This window comes from Trichomycterus rosablanca, chromosome 5, assembly GCF_030014385.1.
Source record: "Trichomycterus rosablanca isolate fTriRos1 chromosome 5, fTriRos1.hap1, whole genome shotgun sequence".
Lineage (NCBI taxonomy): Eukaryota > Metazoa > Chordata > Actinopteri > Siluriformes > Trichomycteridae > Trichomycterus > Trichomycterus rosablanca.
In genome coordinates this window covers 38943673-38966300 of record NC_085992.1, presented here as the reverse complement: position 1 = coordinate 38966300, position 22628 = coordinate 38943673, and the positions used below count along the sequence as shown (strand labels likewise).

At 40.9% G+C, this 22628-nt stretch overlaps 1 protein-coding gene across 1 annotated transcript in view; it reads right to left on the bottom strand.

The window, feature by feature from the left end:
* Positions 1-6902: 6902 nt before the first annotated feature.
* Positions 6903-22628, bottom strand: part of pcdh15a (protocadherin-related 15a) — a 483603-nt gene continuing 467877 nt past the window's right edge. The window contains exons 35-39 of the mRNA XM_062995172.1: positions 22577-22615; positions 20424-20497; positions 12716-12804; positions 8737-8764; positions 6903-7455 (exon numbers count right to left, since the gene is read on the bottom strand). Of these exons, the coding sequence (XP_062851242.1) occupies positions 6903-7455; positions 8737-8764; positions 12716-12804; positions 20424-20497; positions 22577-22615 (783 nt within the window). The remainder of the gene's footprint in view (positions 7456-8736; positions 8765-12715; positions 12805-20423; positions 20498-22576; positions 22616-22628) is intronic.

The following is a 22628-nucleotide window of genomic DNA, read 5'->3' as shown; positions in this document are numbered from 1 at the left end:
CTAGTGGCATGTTTTTATGAGGAGGAACATTCAGGGCAGGCGGCACCGATAGTGAGGTTCATTGCCTGGTCACCAGGATCCAGAAGCTGTGAAGCATCAACACCATGACTTCCAAGGTTTTAACAGTAATTGCTTAGCAGTTTTAATCTTTTATTTCAAGTTTTTATCACAGGAATCTTGGCTAGATCCTTAAATGATTATTGTTTGTGTTAGGCATGTTCTCCCTATGTCAGTCAGGATTCTGCCCACCACCCAAATCATTCAAGTAGGTAAAACAGCTTTAGTAAATTGCCCAGTAGGTGTTGATGTGTGAGTAAATAAACAGGTAATTTCCAGTAATGGACAGGTGCCCTGTGCAGAGGTGTGTTCCCACATTGTGGTCAATGTTTCTATAATTTGGGGTCTATTCAGGGTCACAGTGGGTACAATTCACTAGGGTAAACGGCAAGAAACACCCTGGACAGGTCGCCAGTCCATCACAGGGCAATAGATTTATTTAATAATTGTAAGTAATAAGTAATAAGGCCACAATAGGGGTACATACTTTCATCCCAGGTTTATATTTTGGAAACCTTGGCTAGATGCTTAAATGATTATTGTTTGTGCTAGGCATGTTCTCCCGATGTCAATCGGCATTCCTCCTACTACCCAAATTATTCAAGTAGGTGGAACACCTTTAGTAAATTGCCCAGTTGGTGTGTGAGTAAATAAACAGGTAATTCCCAGTAATGGACCGGTGCCCTGTACAGAGGTGTTCTATGTTTCTATAATTGGGGTCTATTCAGGGTCACAGTGGGTACAATTCACCAGGGTGAATGGCAGAAAACTCCCTGGACAGGTCGCCAGTCCATCACAGGGCAATAGATTTATTTAATAAGAGTTATAAGTAATAAGGCCACAATAGCGGTACATACTTTCACCCCAGGGGTACATCTTTCATCCCAGATTTATATCCTGAGAACCTTGGCTAGATCCCTAAATGATTATTGTTTGTGTTAGGCATGTTCTCCCTATGTCAATCGAGATTCTGCCCACCAGCTTTAGTAAATTGCCCAGTAGGTGTTGGTGTGTAAGTACATAAACATGTGTAATTCCCAGTAATGGACAGGTGCCCTGTACAGAGGTGTGTTCCCACATTGTGGTCTATGTTTCTATAATTTGGGGTCTATTCAGGGTCGCAGTGGGTACAATTCACCAGGGTGAATGGCAGAAAACACCCTGGACAGGTTGTCAGTCCATCACAGGGCAATATAAGAGTTATAAGTAATAAGGCCACAATAGGGGTACATTCTTTAATCCCAGGGGTACACCTTTCATCCCAGGTTCATATCCTGGGAACCATGGATAGATCCCTAAATGATAATTGTTTGTGTTAGGCATGTTCTCCGTGTATCAGTCAGGATTCTGCCCACCACCCAAATCATTCAAGTAGGTGGAAAAGCTTTAGTAAATTGCCCAGTAGGTGTTGGTGTGTGAGCAAATAAACATGTGTAATTCCTAGTAATGGACAGGTGCCCTGTACAGAGGTGTGTTCCCACATTGTGGTCTATGTTTCTACAATTTGTGGACTCCTTCTGGAACTGTGACCCTCATCAAATTAAACAGATATATTAATAAATAAACAAGGTCTTTTCCTATTCAGAATGTATTGTTATAATACCAGAAGTAATCATGATCATGTGATAAAACCCCTGTTTGACGTTAATACAGCTCAGTGCATTTATTTATTATGCAGGAAAACCACACAGCTGTAATCTGTGGTCTTCTACCTTAATGCAAAGCTAACACTGAAAACAAAAAAACCCTTATCAACATCCCAGTAGATCCTTACTAAACAGACTTCTCTAGGCAACTATCCACCGCTGACTCAGGAAAGCTGCCTGACAGCTGAAAACAAACAGGACATGTGAGAAAGAAGCTGACAGCTCCTGTCTGTCCTGAGGCGAGAGTGCGTGTCTGAAATTAAAACTGCCTTTTTTTCTTCTTCTCCTTCTCCTCACAGTGCGATTGTCCCGCCATGAGAAAATTACTTTTCAACATTTTAACCGCACAATTATTCCTCACCACCTCACAAGCAGCATTTACGTCTGTCTGTCACGGGCCTCTGAAAGGATATCATTTAGACACGACGACATATCAACACCCATGCACGCATCGCTAACACAAACACACACATACAGTATAAACATGTGCATTACTTCTACACCACAGAGACACATACAGAGGCAGGCACGTGGGTTTGCACATGCGTGCGCTCACCTGAGTGTATCCTCCCACTCAGCACTTTGACATTTAGAGGCAAATCATATAATTTGGGGTAATTATAATAATAAGTCATCTTATTCGGCGGTAATGGCAGTTCTGCAAGCTGCTGTTTAAGCAGCAGCCTGCATTTGAGACCACTCAGTCAAGCCTCATGTAGACCTGATCAAAAGGCTTTAGCTATGAAGCCAGGGCTCCAGGAAGCATTAAGCGAGCATGCTAACCATACACAGTCTGAGCACGTAAGCCAGACGTTTCCTGAAACGCCTATTAACGTCTCCGATACATGGCTGGGAGCAGCGGCGCAGCCGATCTGAAAAGCATTTACAAACGTGATCACATTTACAAACATTACACTGTTGTTTTGTGTGGGTTAATAGTACCTGTGTAAAAAGGGGTTGCTGAGGAACACACCCCCTAATTGGTCCTTGGCCCGTATCCTCCCTGATTTAGCAGAGGAAGAGAAGCTGGATCCGTTGAGCCCTTCGGAATGTGATGGCGTAACTCTCAAGAGATAAGCGAGGCAGGCTAGAAGACAGAGCCAGGTGGATCCGTACAAGTACATGCAGTACTAACAACCTGCTTTTTACCATCCAAATACTGACAAGAACTGACAGAAAAGGTTGAGCAAGAGCCATACAGGATTAGTCACTGTAAACAAGAGTTAGTGCACCGTGGAGTCGAAGCGGCTCAAAAAAAATGCTATCTCCGTACATGCAGACAAACTACTACTAAAAGACATCAGTTAGGAATGGGGTTGTCAGGGTCATGTTGTTACAGTGGCAGTCATAGCTCAGCCGGTTCAAACCCCACCATTACCAATGTTGGACCCTTGAGCAAGGCCGTTAACTCTCAATTGCTTAAATTTTGCTTAAAAAATTGCTTAAAACTTTTACATAAAACTACAGGGACATTTAGAGCGGCCAATCCACCTTTTGCATGATTTTGGAGGGTCAGTAAGTACCCAGAGAATATAAGAGAAATCCTTTAAAGACAGCAGCAAAAGGCAAGGATCAAACCTAGGTCACCAGGACCAATGGTGCTGTGCAGCTCCCATTCTACCCAGCAGTAGTACCATTCCATAGATTGCCAGTACCACGCAATGTAGTTTTTCATCATAAAAAATATGCGGAGCACATTTTGGTATAATAATAATAATAATAATAACAGCAATAATAATAATAAAATTAATAATAATAAAATTAATAATAATAAAAGTAATAATAATAATAATAATAGCAACAATAATCGTAATAATAACAACAATAATAATAATAAATGATAATACTTATTATAATAATAATAATAACAATAATAACAATAATAATAATTATAATAAAAAAATTATAGCAATAATAATAATAATAATTCTTCTTATTATTATTATTATTTATTATGAAGAGAAATTCAATAAAAGCAATATTATTAATACATATTCCAAGGATAATCAGAAAAATAAATAAATAAATAAATAATTAATTAAATAAATAAATAAATAAATAAATAAGATAAAAGTGTTTTACATAAACAGCATGGTGATGACACAGCTCTAGTCTGGAATCTTGAGTGCAATCCTGGATCTGTGAAGTTGAGCATGTTCTTTCAGAACTATTGAATATCCTAAAGTCCCTGATTTTGTTTTATTTTGTGAGTGCATATCTAATATCTAATAATTGATAAACAGACTGTGTATAATGAATTTTATAAATTAATTTCATGTTATTATATATTCATAAAGGTTAAATAAAACCTATTTTCTTTTTTATAAGAGAAGAGTGCCATCTAGTGGTAGATTAGTAAAGCAACCTACATAATTCTAGTTCTCATTCTTTATTTCTTCATGTGTGCAAACACGTTTCCTACCCCCCAAAAACTTGTAGCCAAACATGTTATTTGGCTGCACTTGACTGTCTCTAAGTATGAGTGAGTGTCCTGCTATATATTGGCAACCCATACTTGCCCTGAGCTTTTTCAGGATGACAATGGACCCACCACAAGTTATTTACCTAAAGTAGATAGTAAAACAAATGAATCAAAATGCAGTTCTTATTAAAAGAAGAATAAAGTGTGATTAATTTACCAAGTATACTAATATTATTATTTGTACTAGGGTGGCACAGTGATGCAGCGGGTAGCGATGTCGCCTCACAGCAAGAAGGACCCGAGTTTGATTTCCCGACCAGGCAGCCAAGGTCCTTTCTGTGTAAAGTTTGCATGTTCTCCCTGTGTCAGCATGGGTTGCTTCCCACAATTCCTTGAGTAATTGAGTGTTTAATTGAGGTTAGGGGCCTTGCTTACGGGCCCAACAGCGGCAACCTGGCAGTGGTGGGGCTTAAACTAGCAACCTTCTGATTACTGGTCCAGTACCTTAACCACTAGGCTATAAAATATGTATTTTCTTTTTCCCAGGGTCATAAGGCCTTCACAACACTACACACAGCTGTCATGATTTCTGTCTTTTGACCTTCAAGCTGCATTTACATTAACATTACATTTCTGGCATCCTTCAGAAAATGGACTGATGTGCTAATATGTTTGTGGCTGGAGTTTATTCTTCTATATCACAACATGCACCGTTAACTACATACCACATGATTTAGTGCAGATATGTGGAACTGAGATTTCAGTAGGGGCTAAATGTCTGACATTAGTAGTTACAATGCTATTTTCTTTTCTCTTGCTTTTGTCTTCACAGCATTGCAACAACTACTTCTATACTGATCAGTTATAACATTATGACCACCTTCCTAATATTATGTTGGTCCCCACCTTCCTGATATATATGTATAGGGTGGACATGGTCTGCAATAATGCTTAGGTAGGTGGTACGTGTCAAAGTAAGATCAACATGGATGACAGGACCCAAGGTTTCCCAGCAGAACATTGCCCAAAGCATCAAACTGCCTCCGCCGGCTTGCCTTCTTCCCATAGTGCATCTTGGTGCCATGTGTTTCCCAGGTAAGCGACGTGCATGCACCCGGCCATCCACGTGATGTAAAAGAAAATGCGATTCATCAGACTGGGCCACCTTTTTCCATTGCTCCTGTTTGTCCATTGTCTGTCTGTCTGTCTGTCTATTTATCTATCTATCTATCCTGCTAAACTGAATGGTTTGACTCAATTACAGGATGGCATTTTTGATCCATACCGAAACTGCCATTAAAAAACAGCTCTATTGCGTGAATTTTGAAATACCAGCAGGTATATGAGTGCTTAGTCCATCTGAATACTAGACAGAAATAATCTGGATAATAATATTGTTTTTGGACTTTTGGGGGGATGTTTTTAAGTGAAGTCTGCTTTAATAAACACTTAAGATGATATATCAGAGTAAAAAAGACACACTCAAAATGTTTAAAGGTATTACTAGTGTAATTAAATAGAGCCTTTTAAAGGCCAAACAGTTGAGTATTAATTTTGTGAAATTATGTGTTGACAAATCTTAGCCAAAAATAAAAATACAGCAATTTATTTACCACTGACAGGTGAAGTGAATAACACTGATCATCTCCTCATCATGGCACCTGTTAGTGGGTGGGATATATTAGGCAGCAAGTAAACATTTTATCCTTCAACTTGATGTGTTAGAAGCAGGAAAAATGGCCGAGCGTAAGGAGTTTGACAAGGGCCAAATTGTGATGGCTAGACGACTGGGTCAGAGCATCTCCAAAACTGCAGCTCTTGTGGGGTGTTCCCGGTCTGCAGTGGTCAGTATCTATCAAAAGTGGTCCAAGAAGGAACAGTGGTAAACCGGCGACAGGGTCAAGGCTCGTTGATGCACATGGGGAGCGAAGGCTGGCCCGTGAGGTCCGATCCAACAGACGAGTTGCTGGTTCTGATAGAAAGGTGTCAGAATACACAGTGCATCGCCAGTTGTTGCATATGGGGCAACAATATTAGAAAAATTGTCATAATGTTATGCCTGATCAGTGTATGTGCAATACTTTTTACTCTTGATGATAAAAAAAGTTGAATCACCTCTGATGAAAAAATGATAGACATACATAATTAATTCTGAATTTAATTCGAGAATTTATAATAATGCTTTGCATGTAATATACATAAACAAAATTATCAAAATACTATTATTTAAATATGTTTTCTTAATTTCTTTAAAATACCCGGGCTATTACAGCCACTTATATTCTTAGGTTGTACAAAATACATCCATAACAAATATTTAACTATATGAAGGGGATTTCAGTGTCAGCACTGTTCATATACAGATGTTCAGTAAGCTTTTAAATGATCAGTTGTCTATCTGACTTCACTCAAATATGTATATAAACAGTTCGAGCACATTCGTGAAAAACACTACCTGAAAGAGTTTTAGTTGGCTACATGTTCTTAATATTTGTTGCTTAATAAAAATGACATTACAAATAGAGCTCAAAACATATTGAACGCCAACTATTCTTCTGCTCGTTGTTGCTGGAATTGCTTTTAAACAAAGCTTTTAATCAGAAGTAATCGCCCCGTCATCCACAACAACCAACACTAAAATACCAAACGAAGAGAAACAAAAAGCATCATCAATCACAATTTTTGGTCAGCCTTGGTTGGTGACCTGTTTAAAAGTCCATAAACAATGAAAACACAATTAAAGAATGAGAAATTTAAAAAAAATAAATAATAAAAGATCAGAGTTTTGTCATTGGTATGTGCAGATTGTTCCAGGGACCCATCCACAACTCATCCTCATCTGATAATGTGTGGTCACTCGGGGTCTCTAAGGTCTCTCTGGCCTCATTGTCCACTGAAGACTCCTGTTCTTGCTGACAGCGCCCATGATTAACAATGTTAGACTTTGACCCTAGAGTCCAAGCTGAAGGCCCGATGTTCAGGTTGTTGTCAGTCCTGGATGAAAGTGCTGCATTAGTACTGAGCCCTATAGTGGGCCCATTATCCACTGTGCTATTAAAAGGTAAATGTTCTTCTTGTGTAACTCCAAGTTTTTCTAGTTTCTTGAACTGTTTGTTTAGTCGTCCGGGTGAGAAAGGTTTCACGTTATTGGGGTAAGGTGGGCGCCTGGTTCTGATGATTGTGCCATTCTGGGCCAGATATATCAAGCCATTGATGTTGCTTTGATTGTTGACATTAGGCAGGCAGTTTCTCTGTACATCTGAACCACTGTCCTCTCCTGTAGTTGTTGACTCACCATCCCCCTCCACAACTAATTTGATCTGCTTGTGTCTGCCAGCCTGTAATTGAAGAGCAGAGATAAATACAAAAACAAGACCGTAATTAAATTAAAATTAAGATTTATTATTGCTTTCAGCAGAGCAAAACTATTTTTGTAGGAACAAGTCTAGACACACAAGGTGTAAATGAAGAAGTCATTAACATAGAAGTGAAAAATAATAATTGTGCAAAGGCAAGTGAAGAAAAACACTTTTAAAGGAGAAATTTCATAAATGCACACCAGGAGCAGGCAAACATTCAAAAAATGCATCACTCACTAAATGTCAGTAGTTTAGTTGTGTTAAATAGTCCACCCAAAAAGTGTGAAAACCAGCTGAGATGAGAGTTGAGAAGAAAGGAAACCATTGCACTCCGTACTGAGACAATTAAAAATCAACCTTACTTCATCGCAAACATCGCTCTTGCTCCTCCTAGAAAGCAGTGGAACTTCCTGACTCAGCATCTGAAGCATCAGCATCACTTTCACCAGTCCCTGATCCACTACCAGATGTTTTGGCATCTTCATCTTCCTCAGCAATGGACGATAATCCTCCATAAGCCTCGACTGAGCTCCTGCTCATGCTGCCTTTCGGGCTGGAAGATCCCTTACTTCCAGATGATGAAATAGTGCTGGATCTTCGTGATGATGCTTTACTGCTCATCTCAGCTGAAGACTCAGCTGAAGACTCAGCTGACGTCCCTTCTGTTGCTTCCTCTTCTTCCTCCTCATCCTCATCCTCCAATTCTTCTTCCTCACCCTCCTTCTCCTCTGATCCCTCCAGCTCCTCTTCACTTTCTTCCTCAATGGTATCTTGTGAGGAACGTGTTTGGGTGGATTTCCGGGAGGATTTCCGGCTGTCTCTCGCAGATCTGGAGGTAGTCGAGCCTCTCTCGCTGCCACTTATCGAAGTGCTCTCTGATCCTGCATCATCTGATTCTGCAGAACCACTAGGCTCTTCCTCGGACACTTCTTCAGACCCAGACCTAACAGAAGATCGAGTTGATGACACCTTGGAGCCAGAGCCACTGGCTGCAGAACTGCTCACTGCACTTGATCTTGCAGAAGATCCTTTGCTGCTCTCAGTGACCTCTGATCCTGATTCTGTGTCCTTAGACTCTTCATCTTCATCAGATTCTTCCTTGGATTCTTTTTCTGTGGCCGAGCTTTTGTCCACACTCAGTTCTTCCTCCTTCTCTGAGCTCGACTCCTCCTCTGACTCTGATTCCTTCACGGTTCCTTCTTCAGATTCGGATTCTGACTCTTGCTCAGTTCGAGACTTTTCTGTCTCAGACTTCGATTTACTTTCCTCCTCAGATTCCTCTGGCTCTTCAGGTTCGGACTCAGAGTCGACAGTGCTCTCATTTGCATCGTCTCTATCCAGATCTACCTTTAAGTAGTCCTTGTCTTGAATGGACTCTGATGACTCATAATCTTCTGATCCCTTCCTCTTCCTGCTTTCTGTCTCTGATCCACTTCCACTTGCTTCAGGCTCACTGACACTGATAGACACCGGTCCCTCTGATACGCTTTCTTGACTATCAATACGACGTGCAGATGTAAGCTTGGCATAGTCTTTGTCCTTGCTTTTTCTAAACATCATTGGGAATATCTTGACCTTCTTCCAAGGTGAGGTATGAACCTGGTCCACTTTTTTGCCTGCAGCAAGCAGCTTGCTGAGTTTGATGACAGATTTCAGCCTCGAAGCTTTAGGTTCTTGAGGCTCCTCTACCGCAGTCGCTGCTGGTGCTTCAACTTCAGAAGGAGCTTCCGGTTCTTCTGACTCTTCTGGTTCAATGTCATCTTCTGGAGGAATGTCTCTAAATCCTACTTGCCTACCACGCCCACGCCCTTGCCCACCTCTCCCTCTGCCCCGACCCTGTAGTGAGATCATGTTCTTTGAAACTTGACATCATAACAGTCATATACAAAGTAGAATTGTTTTTGTCACACTAAGTATTAAAGAATCATTTATGAATGAATGGAATTGCATTTTAAACCAACAATCTGAGGTTCAACACACATAATAACAAAGTGAAAATCTTTTTTCAGATTAATTTTAAAATGACTACAAATCTTATTCACAAATGTATTCAAATCAATTGCTGTGGTGCTCCAAATTATTGTTGGGTACACCTTTGCTTTAGCTGTCCTTGAGATGTGTCTAGAATTCAACTTAAGTCCACCTTGGAAGGGAAAAAAACTGAACCAATTAGGGACCAGAATTGACTCTAGATTTAGATTTAAATCAGGGCAAGGACACATAATAACATCTAAGACTTTAAGTGTTCCCAGTACAACAGTGGTCTCAATCATTTTGAAATAGATGAAGCTTGCCACAACCTTGGACCTTCTTAGAGTTTCCGCTGTCCGTCCAAATTAGGCATTGGGCAAAAAGGTCCTGGGTCAGGAAGCTAAGATAGAACCTGACAGTCAATTTAAAAAAGCTCCAAATGTCCTGTGTAGAGATGGTAAAACCTGTTGGACTGACAATCATCTACACAGCACTCCATACATCTTGCAGAGTGGAACAACTCCTGTTAAGTACATGGCATATATGACAGCCTGTTTGGAGTTTTGCTAAACAGAAAACATGAAAAAGATTCTCTGGTCTAAAGAGATAAAAACTAAACTCCTTCAGAACAGCAAGCGCAATGTCTGGTGAAAAACGGGCACTGCACATCCATCTCTTGGTGGCGGTACTATCTATGGGGGAGCCTCTCAAGGACAGGGACAGAGAGACTGGTAAAAACTAAGTGATGGATAAATGCAGCCAAAAATAGGAACATGCCTGAAGAAAACCTCGTCCATAATGCAAACAGGAACTTAAGAGTAGGGTGACAGTTTATCTTTCAATATGACAATGACACTGGAGCAGCTTTTGGGCAAGTCTCAAACTGACATTGAAAGTCATTCAAACATCTGTTAAGAGATCTGAATATGGCAGTTAACAGACACTCCTTAAAAATCGGATGGAAGATAAGGAGGATCTACCATGAAGAATGGGGTACAATGACCAAATCCAGGGGTACAAAGTTTGTACAGGTGCATCCAAGAGGACAAGCAGCTGGAATTGCTGTCAAATGGGCATCTCAATACTAAGAATAATGGATTTTTTTGAAAAACGTTAGAAGCAGGTGTTCACTTCACCATTATGTGTGATCAAATGTAAACCGATCAGACATAACATTATGACCACCTCCTCGTTTCTATACTCACTGTCCATTTTATCAGCACCACTTGCTATATAGAAGCACTTTGCAGTTCTACAATTACTGACTGTAGTCCATCTGTTTTTCGACATACCTTTTTAGCCTGCTTTCACCCTGTTCTTCAATGGTCAGGACCACCACAGAGCAGGTATTATTTAGGTGGTGGATCATTCTCAGCACTGCACTGACACTGACATGGTGGTGGTGTGTTAGTGTGTGTTGTGCTGGTATGAGTGGATCAGACACAGCAGCGCTGCTGGAGTTTTTAAATACCGTGTCCACTCACTGTCCACTCTATTAGACACTCCTACCTAGTTGGTTCACCTTGTAGATGTAAAATCAGAGACAATCGCTCATCTATTGCTGCTGTTTGAGTTGTGGCAGTGAGGTGTTTAAAACCTCCAGCAGCGCTGCTGTCTCTGATCCACACATACCAGCACAACACACACTAACACACCACCACCATGTCATTGTCACTGCAGTGCTGAGAATGATCCACCACTCAAATAATACCTGCTCTGTGGTGGTCATGTGAGAGTCCTGACCATTGAAGAACAGCATGAAAGGGGGCTAACAAAGCATGCAGAGAAACAGATAGACTACAGTCAGTAATTGTAGAACTACAAAGTGCTTCTATATGGTAAGTGAAGCTAATAAAATGGACAGTGGTGTAGAAAAAAGGAGGTGGTTTTAATGTTATGGCTGATTGGTGTATAGTACAGTGCAAAAGTCTTAGGCCACTATTAGATTTGTTGTTTTAGCAAGTATAATGACCATGTCTTCATTAGAATACAACCAGCAAATATAGAAAACTTTTAAAACACTATTATTCTGCAATAGCAGGAACCTGGCTCTCTTAAACCTAAATGGAATGAAACTTTCAATCATCATTCCATTCATAATGTCAAAGATCACATACATAAAATTTTATTTTTGCATCTGCAAGGCCACTCTCAAAAAGAAATCAGCAAACAAACTGAATACTCAAGATGTGGTATTCAAGCCGAAGAATCAGGAGAGGTCAAGGACAAAAAACAACTGGAAGGCCAAAAAAACTTTCAATATCTGATTGGAAGTTTCTCAGAGTTTCTTCTTTGAGAGACCAGAAGAAGACTTGCAAGTATCTGGTTCAGGATCTGGCAGCTTCATCGGAATGCCAAGCTGACCTTTCTACAGTCCAAAGCTTGATCAGGAATGGTCTTTTTCAAAGGGTAGCAGCCAAGAAACGACTTTTACGGAAGGAGAACAGGGTGAAAAGGCTAAGATATGCTAAAGCTTAGAAATATCGGTATGAAAATCAGCGGAAAGGGGTATTATGGAGTGATGAATCTAAGTTAAAAAATTTTGGGTCCAATAATCGACAATATGAGATAAGAAAAGCTGGAGAGAGATGGGGGGATTAGTGCTTGTGGCCTTCAGTGAAACATGGTGGAGGGTCTGTCATTGATTTAGACCTGTGGTGTTGGTGATATTGTCCGAATTAATAGGATCATGAAGGCTGAAAAGTACAGACAGATTTTAATTCATCATGCTTCATTAGTGCTTGATTCATCATTCTTCTGGAAAGCATCTGCTTGGGAATGGTTTTAGTTGTCAGCATGATAACTAAACTGCTTATGCAGTGGAATCATATTTAAAGACCAGACTTGAGTATTATAGAGGCAGTATGGGATCAGCTGGACAAAGAACGAAATAAAAGAAAGCCTTAATCTAAAGAAGAATGATAAGAGGTACTGAATAAAGCCTTGTATAATATTCCAGGACTTCAAGCCGGTCTTAGATAGTGCTAGAGTTCTAGATGTGCATAGTACCAAGGGAGGTCACACTAAATATTAAATACTGACCTGTAAAAGTTGTGTTTTTTAATTGTATGCACATATTTCCTGTATTTTCTGTTTGTATCCTAATAAAAATGGTAATTACAACTAAAACAACACAGCTAGTGGTGGCCTAAGACTTCAGTTTGCATTTACAGTTTAATTTCATCATTATTATATGACCTCTTTAAACTAACAATTAAGAAAAATGTAGAAGATTACCTCAGAAGTGCTGTAGTAGTAACCATCATCCTCTGTAATAGCCTCTCCATACTCATCATACATGGGAGCTATCAACCTCCTGCGGCTCCCATAAGGAGGATACGGATCGTACCTTTACAAAGAAAACAGCAAAGTGTGTAATTAAAAAACGTTATGGGGCTTCTTTTTTAATGTCTGTTGTATTTATTTTTGTCTCTTTTATCTCTTAGCAAGTGTTTTAGTTTTTAGACAAATACAACTGAACAATCTAGACTTTCCATTTTTCTTTTGATGCATGCTCAATAGTCCAGGTACACAAATCCTAAAAGTCCAATCATTTCATCTGGACACAAAGTTTGGTGTAGAGATACATTTCGTCACTCATCCAAGTGACTTCTTCTGAGCTGGTGTTGCATACCCCAACCTTATACACAGACATTTTGCATAACAACCGATCACCGCCCATTGTATAACAAATGGAACCGGTGATCAGGTCCATATGCAAATCACAATGACCATTAATTACAATGGACATGTGTGCCTTTCACATATGATTGGGGTAAGTAGTGCGTCTAAATAACCTGCCTTAGATTCCTAGATCCAATGTCTTATTAGAATTCTCTCTACTTAGGCAGCTGCCTAGGTAGACAACTAGGTTTTCAGACAGACCCAGTGTCACTCAATCTGATTTTGCATTCCAGCTAATGAGGAAGGTACAGATTCTCATGAATCCAGCTGGCCTAACTGTGAAAATGTGTGAAATGCTAATAATGGTTTTAAGCAGCTTCTCTCAAAGGATACACACATGCCCAGACGGCCAAATGCTAAGCATTAAACATGCAGATCAATCGCTCTGCCTGTTTTATGGCCCTGCTGCTTAGCTCTCTCGTCTTAGCATATGGACTGCTACACGTGCCATAACCTGTTAAACTCCCGCTAATGCTTTCCTGCTGCTTCTAATCTCTTTGTGTACCACCTTCCCTATTGGTTTGTGTTCGTACATTAAGAGATGCTATTTATTTGTGTGCTGTTCTGAGGCTTGAAATTGTTTTCCAGCTCTTTATTCCCCCCTCTATCACTGGCTCTCGCTCTGAAGGATGGATATCACATTGGGCTCAGGTGCCCTGTCCAAGTCTGAGTAATTGGACACATTTGGAGTGAGGGAAAAGGATAAACATTAGGGTTGTGAAATTAGAGTGCTAGAAAAGAGATTGAAAAGAGCAGGGTGGAGGTGTAATGTATATTCTCTTCCACTTTCTTTGCAATACCTGGGGATGATATGATCACTGGATATCAGATTGAATGTCCCTTAATTCGATGACTTGATTAGATAATGATGTGCTCTCTAAGGCTATAAAATATGACTTACATTTATAAGTTATTTTAATAGAACTGAGCCTTCCTCACTGCTGCCGCAGTTCCTATTCTATTTGATTTCCCTTCCATTCCAAGAGTCATATATTTTACTGACAGCTTCCAGAGCGTGATGAAATCTTGCTGATCTCTTAAAATATCCCTGAGCTAATTCAGAATGCAGCTTCCGTCCTTACCTGGAAAATTCTGAATGTATTACCCCAGTCTTATTTATCAAAACTGTTAAGTTCTGCATCGACTACAAAGTTTTGCTAAAAAAATAAAACTGCGTGAAGCACTGTGTGATTTAGTTATAGCATACACTGATCAGCCATAACATTAAAACCCCCTCCTTGTTTCTACGCTTACTGTCCATTTTATCAGCTCCACTTACCATATAGGAGCACTTTGTAGTTCTACAATTACTGACTATAGTCCATCTGTTTCTCTACATACGTTTTTAGACAGCTTTCACCCTGTTCTTTAATGGTCAGGACCACCACAGAGCAGGTATTATTTGGGTGGTGGATGATTCTCAGCACTGCAGTGACAATGACATGGTGGTGGTGTGTTAGTGTGTGTTGTGCTTTTATGAGTGGAGTTTTTAAATACCGTGTCCACTCACTGTCCACTCTATTAAACACTCCTACCTAGTTGGTCCACCTTATAGATGTAAAGTCAGAGACGATCGCTCATCTATTGCTGCTGTTTGAGTTGGTCATCTTCTAGACCTTCATCAGTGGTCACAGGATGCTGCCCACAGGGAGCTGTTGGCTGGATGTTTTTGGTTGGTGGACTATTCTCAGTCCAGTAGTGACAGTGAGGTGTTTAAAAACTCCATCAGCATTGCTGTGTCTTATCCACTCATACCAGCACAACACACACTAACACACCACCACCATGTCAGTGTCACTGCAGTACTGAGAATTATCCACCACCTAAATAATACCTGCTCTGAGGTGGTCCTGTGGGGGTCCTGACCATTGAAGAACAGCATGAAAGGGGGCTAACAAAGCATGCAGAGAAACAAATGGACTACAATCAGTAATTGTAGAACTACAAAGTGCTTCAATATGGTAAGTGGAGCAATAAGTAGTTTTAATGTTATGGCTGATCAGTGTATGTTACTGATGTGGCAGACCTACTCATTATGTGTAGCAACAACTGCAACTCGGATGTTGAAGATTTTCTTCTTAATACATTTTAAGACAAGTTCGATAAGGAAAGGAAGGAAAAAGCATGATAAGGATGGGAGGAAAATGGGAAGTGTGACACTAACCTGATGTAATACTGATTATTTTGGTACCACTATTTTTCTTAAGCCGGGATCACTTTATCAAGGGATTTTTATTCCATAAACACATAAAAATAGTTTATTTTCAGTAGCTGCTTTATTCTCATCAGGGTCACAATGGGTCTGATGCCCCTCATATCAAGGGGCTACTTAGAGTAGCCAATTAACCTTCTGTGGTAACTGGTGGATGAAAGGAAACCAAAGTACTCACAGAGTATCAGCAGAATCACAGTCATCCAGAAATTCACTCACTCACTCACTCACTCACTCACTCACTCACTCACATAACTGCTTATCCAATCAGGGTCAGCTTTTCAATGGGCACAAGGCTCACAGTAACACCCTGGACGGGGCACCAGTCCATCGCAGGGCAGACACATATATACACACACACACACACACACACCTATTCACCTATAGAGCAATCCAGTGTCTCCAATTAACCTGACTGCATGTTTTTGGACTGTGGGAGGAAACCGGATCTCCCAGGGGAAACTCATGCAGACCCGGGGAGAAAATGCAAACTCCATACAGAAAGAACACGGACCGCCCCACCTGGGGATCGAACCCAGGACCTTCTTGCTGTGAGGCGACAGTACTACTCACAGAGCCATCGCGCCAACCCATCCAGAAACTGTAGTAGTGCATATAGAGATTGGCAACAGTGCAATTAGAGCCATAACAGTGAATTCAATCTCATTTTACACTCCATAATGAAGATGTACAGTATATCTGATTGTCTGATTTTGGTTGATAAAGTGGGTTTACTTCTGGTGAACTGGCAGTGGGAGCTTCCTCACCTTAGTCTACTTAAGCTGGATCTACATCAATAACTGAATAAAATCATTCATAGTTGCCGTCTGTTGACCTTTGCATTTTTGTGGTGGGCAAATCAAACATGTGTTCATTTCCAAAGACACAACATATGCTATAGGCAGTTTAAAATAGGTCTCCCATATGCCAATAGCCTACTCCCGTCCCATCACCTGATTCTTTTTTACTCTTCTAAATTAAATGCATTAAAACCACTTCACTACATCAACAGATGCCCTACAGCTCACTACTAAAAAAAAGTATGTTTGTCTCCTAGCTAGTGTTTTAGTTTGTAGTCAAATACAACTGAACAATCTAGACTTTTACTTTTCTATTTATGGACTTTTCTCCCAGTTTACCTCCCAATCTAGTCGTATCCAATTACCCAATTTGTACTTTAGACCAGGGGTTTTCAACCTGTGGGGCGCCCGTACCTGTCCAGGAAGGCGTGACATTACGAGTTTTTTTTACTTCTAAAACTAAAGCAATTTATTTTTCACCCACAAGAGGCATATTTGATTAGTCCTGCTGACCATGCACACATGCATGTCTAGTGTTATCCAGCTCAGTCTAAAAAAAGGACCATTGGCCAGCACAAGTGTCGGCAACCCGCGGCTCCGGAGCCGCATGCGGCTCATTCATCCTTATACTGTGGCTCCGCGTGGCTTGGGAAAATAAATTATAAGTATATAATTTGTATAATATATATAATATATATAATTTGCCCACATATGTATGTGAGCAGCTATTCTCCACCATGAACTATGTTAAAAACAAACACCGCTCACGCCTCTCAGACGGCAGCTTACAGTCCTGCGTAAAGATGAAAGTGACTTCGTACAGCCCCGATTTGCAGACGCTGTGCGCAGAGGTTCAGGAGCAGAAGTCCCATTAACCAGGTAAAATAAGTATTTATGCAGATATTTTGCAAATATTTACTTTTCATTGTTTGGTGGCATAGTGTTTTTTTCCAATTTATTTTTTAAATTCAGGTCAAGGCTCCGCTACACGCTCCGAAAGCCCAAAGGCGATATAAGGATGACGGCTCACGGCATTTTTTGTTTGCTACATGTATAATTAAAGTTCAGCTTTTTAATTCATTTGAAAGAGACCTTCAACTCAGCGTGTTTTTTTTTTTTTTTTTTAATAGTTCAAAATGTGTTCATTACATAAATAAAATTTAATTTTCTCTGTAGCACTTCATGGATTTCATAAGCAACACACTATAGTTGTTTATACAAAGCGTAAAGGTAAAAAAACAATATATGCAGTGTTATCTTCATTTTCAAAAGGTTGAAAACTCTGCTTTAGACTACTATTACAAAAGTTGAAAAGATTGGCAACAGTGTAATAAGAGCCATACACTATGCTCGGGATACAAAATCCTCACAGACTCTTAATTATTATGCACTGTATTAAGTCTGGAAAGCAATGGCTAGCTGAAAAGACTCATAACCATAGAACAGACTCTAACTCCAGAACGCTAATTTTATGTATGTGTAAGGCCATCTGAATAACACTGAATTCTACAGTACATAAAAATGATAGTTTTAATAACTCATGCTGGATCAGCAGGCATGAACAACCCTGTAAAACTAAGGAATAAGTAATTATCTGGCAGTTTTATCACGGCTGTAGCTGCCTCAACCCTCATGACCCTGCAGCATCTACAAGGTCAGTGAAAGAGATTGAGGACGGTGTGCTTGCTTACTGCATAGCAAGCAGAGTTTTGCCCTGATGCACTGCATTTAAATATTCAGCTTTAATAGTGATGGGAATTTTACAGTCCTTATGATAAGCTTTGGGGCCTTAATGATCATGCAATTTTAGAGAATTCCAAAGAGGATATGAATGTAGGGCATCTAAAAAGTGCAAATATGTAATTGCATATAGAATGCTTGCCATAGACAAGAATAAGTTTGTGTATTATATAAAATATCATAATAGTATTCAAAACTGAAAATAAAATAACAGTTTTTAGTCCAGGGAAGTTTTATGTTTCAAAGTACTGGCTGGGGTGGCTAAGTGGGTAGCACTGTCACCTCACAGCAATAAGGTCCATAAGGTTGCATAACGTAACACACTTACACCAATCAGCCATAACATTAAAACCACCTCAAACAGCAGCAATAGATGAGCGATCGTCTCTGACTTTACATCTACAAGGTGGACCAACTAGGTAGGAGTGTCTAATAGAGTGGACAGTGAGTGGACACGGGATTTAAAAACTCCAGCAGTGCTGCTGTGTCTGATCCACTCATACCAGCACAACACACACTAACACACCACCACCATGTCATTGTCACTGCAGTGCTGAGAATGATCCACCACCTAAATAATACCTGCTCTGTGGTGGTTCTGTGGGGGTCCTGACCATTGAAGAACAGGGTGAAAGCAGGCTAAAAAGGCATGTAGAGAAACTGATGGACAAAAGTCAGTAATTGTAGAACTATAAAGTGCTTCTATATGGTAAGTGGAGCCGATAAAATGGACAGAGTGTGTAAAAACAAGGGGGTGGTTTTAATGTTATGGTTGATCGGTGTATATGCCTACTGACAAATCGTTTTTAGAGTTTTAGAGAATTAAAATAAACCACTTTATATCTCTTTATGTACATACAGTGTATCACAAAAGTGAGTACACCCCTCACATTTCTGCAGATATTTAAGTATATCTTTTCATGGGACAACACTGACAAAATGACACTTTGACACAATGAAAAGTAGTCTGTGTGCAGCTTATATAACAGTGTAAATTTATGCTTCCCTCAAAATAACTCAATATACAGCCATTAATGTCTAAACCACCGGCAACAAAAGTGAGTACACCCCTAAGAGACTACACCCCTAAATGTCCAAATTGAGCACTGCTTGTCATTTTCCCTCCAAAATGTCATGTGATTTGTTAGTGTTACTAGGTCTCAGGTGTGCATAGGGAGCAGGTGTGTTCAATTTAGTAGTACAGCTCTCACACTCTCTCATACTGGTCACTGAAAGTTCCAACATGGCACCTCATGGCAAAGAACTCTCTGAGGATCTTAAAAGACGAATTGTTGCGCTACATGAAGATGGCCAAGGCTACAAGAAGATTGCCAACACCCTGAAATTGAGCTGCAGCACAGTGGCCAAGATCATCCAGCGTTTTAAAAGAGCAGGGTCCACTCAGAACAGACCTCGCGTTGGTCGTCCAAAGAAGCTGAGTGCACGTGCTCAGCGTCACATCCAACTGCTGTCTTTGAAAGATAGGCGCAGGAGTGCTGTCAGCATTGCTGCAGAGATTGAAAAGGTGGGGGGTCAGCCTGTCAGTGCTCAGACCATACGCCGCACACTACATCAAATTGGTCTGCATGGCTGTCACCCCAGAAGGAAGCCTCTTCTGAAGTCTCTACACAAGAAAGCCCGCAAACAGTTTGCTGAAGACATGTCAACAAAGGACATGGATTACTGGAACCATGTCCTATGGTCTGATGAGACCAAGATTAATTTGTTTGGTTCAGATGGTCTCAAGCATGTGTGGTGGCAATCAGGTGAAGAGTACAAAGATAAGTGTGTCATGCCTACAGTCAAGCATGGTGGTGGGAATGCCATGGTCTGGGGCTGCATGAGTGCAGCAGGTGTTGGGGAGTTACATTTCATTGAGGGACACATGAACTCCAATATGTACTGTGAAATACTGAAGCAGAGCATGATCCCCTCCCTCCGGAAACTGGGTCGCAGGGCAGTGTTCCAGCATGATAATGACCCCAAACACACCTCTAAGACGACCACTGCTTTATTGAAGAGGCTGAGGGTAAAGGTGATGGACTGGCCAAGCATGTCTCCAGACCTAAACCCAATAGAACATCTTTGGGGCATCCTCAAGCGGAAGGTGGAGGAGCGCAAAGTCTCGAATATCCGCCAGCTCCGTGATGTCGTCATGGAGGAGTGGAAAAGCATTCCAGTGGCAACCTGTGAAGCTCTGGTAAACTCCATGCCCAGGAGAGTTAAGGCAGTTCTGGGAAATAATGGTGGCCACACAAAATATTGACACTTCAGGAACTTTCACTAAGGGGTGTACTCACTTTTGTTGCCGGTGGTTTAGACATTAATGGCTGTATATTGAGTTATTTTGAGGGAAGAATAAATTTACACTGTTATATAAGCTGCACACAGACGACTTTTCATTGTGTCAAAGTGTCATTTTGTCAGTGTTGTCCCATGAAAAGATATACTTAAATATCTGCAGAAATGTGAGGGGTGTACTCACTTTTGTGATACACTGTATACACAGTTATATTTAAACATTAAACTTACCCTTGATCATAATTATAGTAGTCTTGTCCATAGTAGTCCTGTCCAGGGTCAATACCCGATTCCATAGAGAGTGCCTAGCCAAAACAAACATTTCAACATGTCAACTCCAAAAACATACAAATGGTAAAAATTATGATGCAGAACTAGCAGGTAATGAGTCTGATTGACACTACATTAGTGGTTCTCAACCTTTTTTTTTTCTCTTAGACCCCCATGTGTTCAAAACAACATTACTGGAACCACCTCAACATGGGTTATGATTTTATTCCTATGCTGTCAGCAAGGATGACAAACAACTGAACCGGAATCCCACAGTCACCTGTTGACCTTTGCATTTTTGTGGTGGGCAAATCAAATATGAGTCCATTCTCAAAGACCAAACGTAGGCTACAGGCAGTTTAATATCGATATAAATGACATTAGAAGAGATCTCACATATGCCAATTGCCTACTGATTGTCCAATTTCCTAGGCTCACTGAGGCCCCCTGGCTGAGAACCACTTTACTACATCACCAAATGATGCCATATAGCTCACTACATGACTAAACAGGCGTTCACTATATTGTTACAAGGTGGCATGGATTTACTTTCATTCACCTACAAAAGCAGTGTGAGGCTGGGCACTGATGTTGGGTGATGAGGCATGCTCACATCATGCTGACAAACTGCTGTGTGCATTTACAAGAACTAAGAAGAACAGGATTCTTCTTCACTAAACTGGAAACCACTTTGGTTACCAACTATAGTGTTCTTACTGCTTTACTCAAATCAAGATTTACTAACTGGGCGGCAGGTGGCACACCAGCGCTGGGATTCTGAACCGCCTGCTACCGGTTGGCTAGACGCCCCCTAACAGGCTCAATTGGCAGTGCCTGCAGCAGACAAAGTTGGCCACTAGTCTGCTGGGTGGGAAAAGATCGGACTATAAAGTGGGTGGGGTCTTCAACACTGTGTAAGGACCCTGGTTAGTAGCCCGAGGCACCTGTACAGAAGTGGAGGAACCTGGAGATCAGGGCGTGAGACTGGCCTCATGCATGATTCCACCAAAGTATGGGTGAATAAGAAGGGGTCGGTGTACCGCACAAGCATCGACGGGAGCATGTGTCAGGCAAATATACCCTCCTTGGACGTGACTAGGGTCCCCAGCAGCAGGGGACTAACTGGCTATGTTAAATTGGGAGAAGAAGGGACTGTCAAGTGTGATTGTTCACTTCAGAGACTGCATGAGTCTAAAGGTGGTGTGATGTATTACCAATAATAATAGTCTTATTCTTATGTGTAGCTGCTTAATGGTTTATGTACTTGTGTTGCTTCTGCAGAAGTGAACACTCTAAAGGCCTCAGCATACTTCATGCAGAGACGACGTTCGGCAATGTGATTGCGGAGAAAGCGAACAACCATGGACGTCGCGCAGAGGCTCCGCTCGCCTTGTCGCGCACATGAAAGCTGGGCGAACTCCACGGACAACGACACTCCGCGACAATGCCTGTGATTGGTTGGTAAAAAAAAGAGGCGTGCCATGAAAGCAAACCTGAATGATTTTGAGAAGCGCCTCAATTGTAATCATCGGCTGCATCCGAAATCGCATACTTTCATACTGAACAGTATGCAGTAGCGGGTAGTGTGTCCGAATACGTAGTATTCATTAAACACTACACAATAAGTACCTGGTTAATCTACTGCTTGGGCAAAACAAAACCACTGGAAGTATGCCAGTTTGTAGGCTCGCGAAGGTGCGTTCGGCTTCGTGCAACGCTCGCAAACTTAGTTTCGCAGGAAGTATGCGGAGGCCTTTACCGGCACAGAACAATATGCTTCTTAACACTGGGCAGTCCCATTCATAGCTTGTAAGGCCAACCTTCAGAGTAACAGCTGAAACCGGTCAATTTTTAATTATCCAATACAGTCAGGAATCCACCAGGTTAGTAGATGATGGTATAAGTTCGGGCATGTAGAGTGGATATGGTGTAAAACAAATGGATAAACACACACAGCACGGTGCAGTGTCACATTCAAACAATAAACATTTTGTCAACCAGCCCAAGGCTTAGCAACAACCTCAAGTGACTTTACAAAAGAGGATTAGTGCTAAAAGAAAACCAAGTTTGTGATTGACATGCAACATAAGGTGCAGCAGAAACAAATAATCTACCTCTGGTTTGAGCAAGGACGGCCTCAGCAGCTGCTGTTGCTAGCAGAAAGGC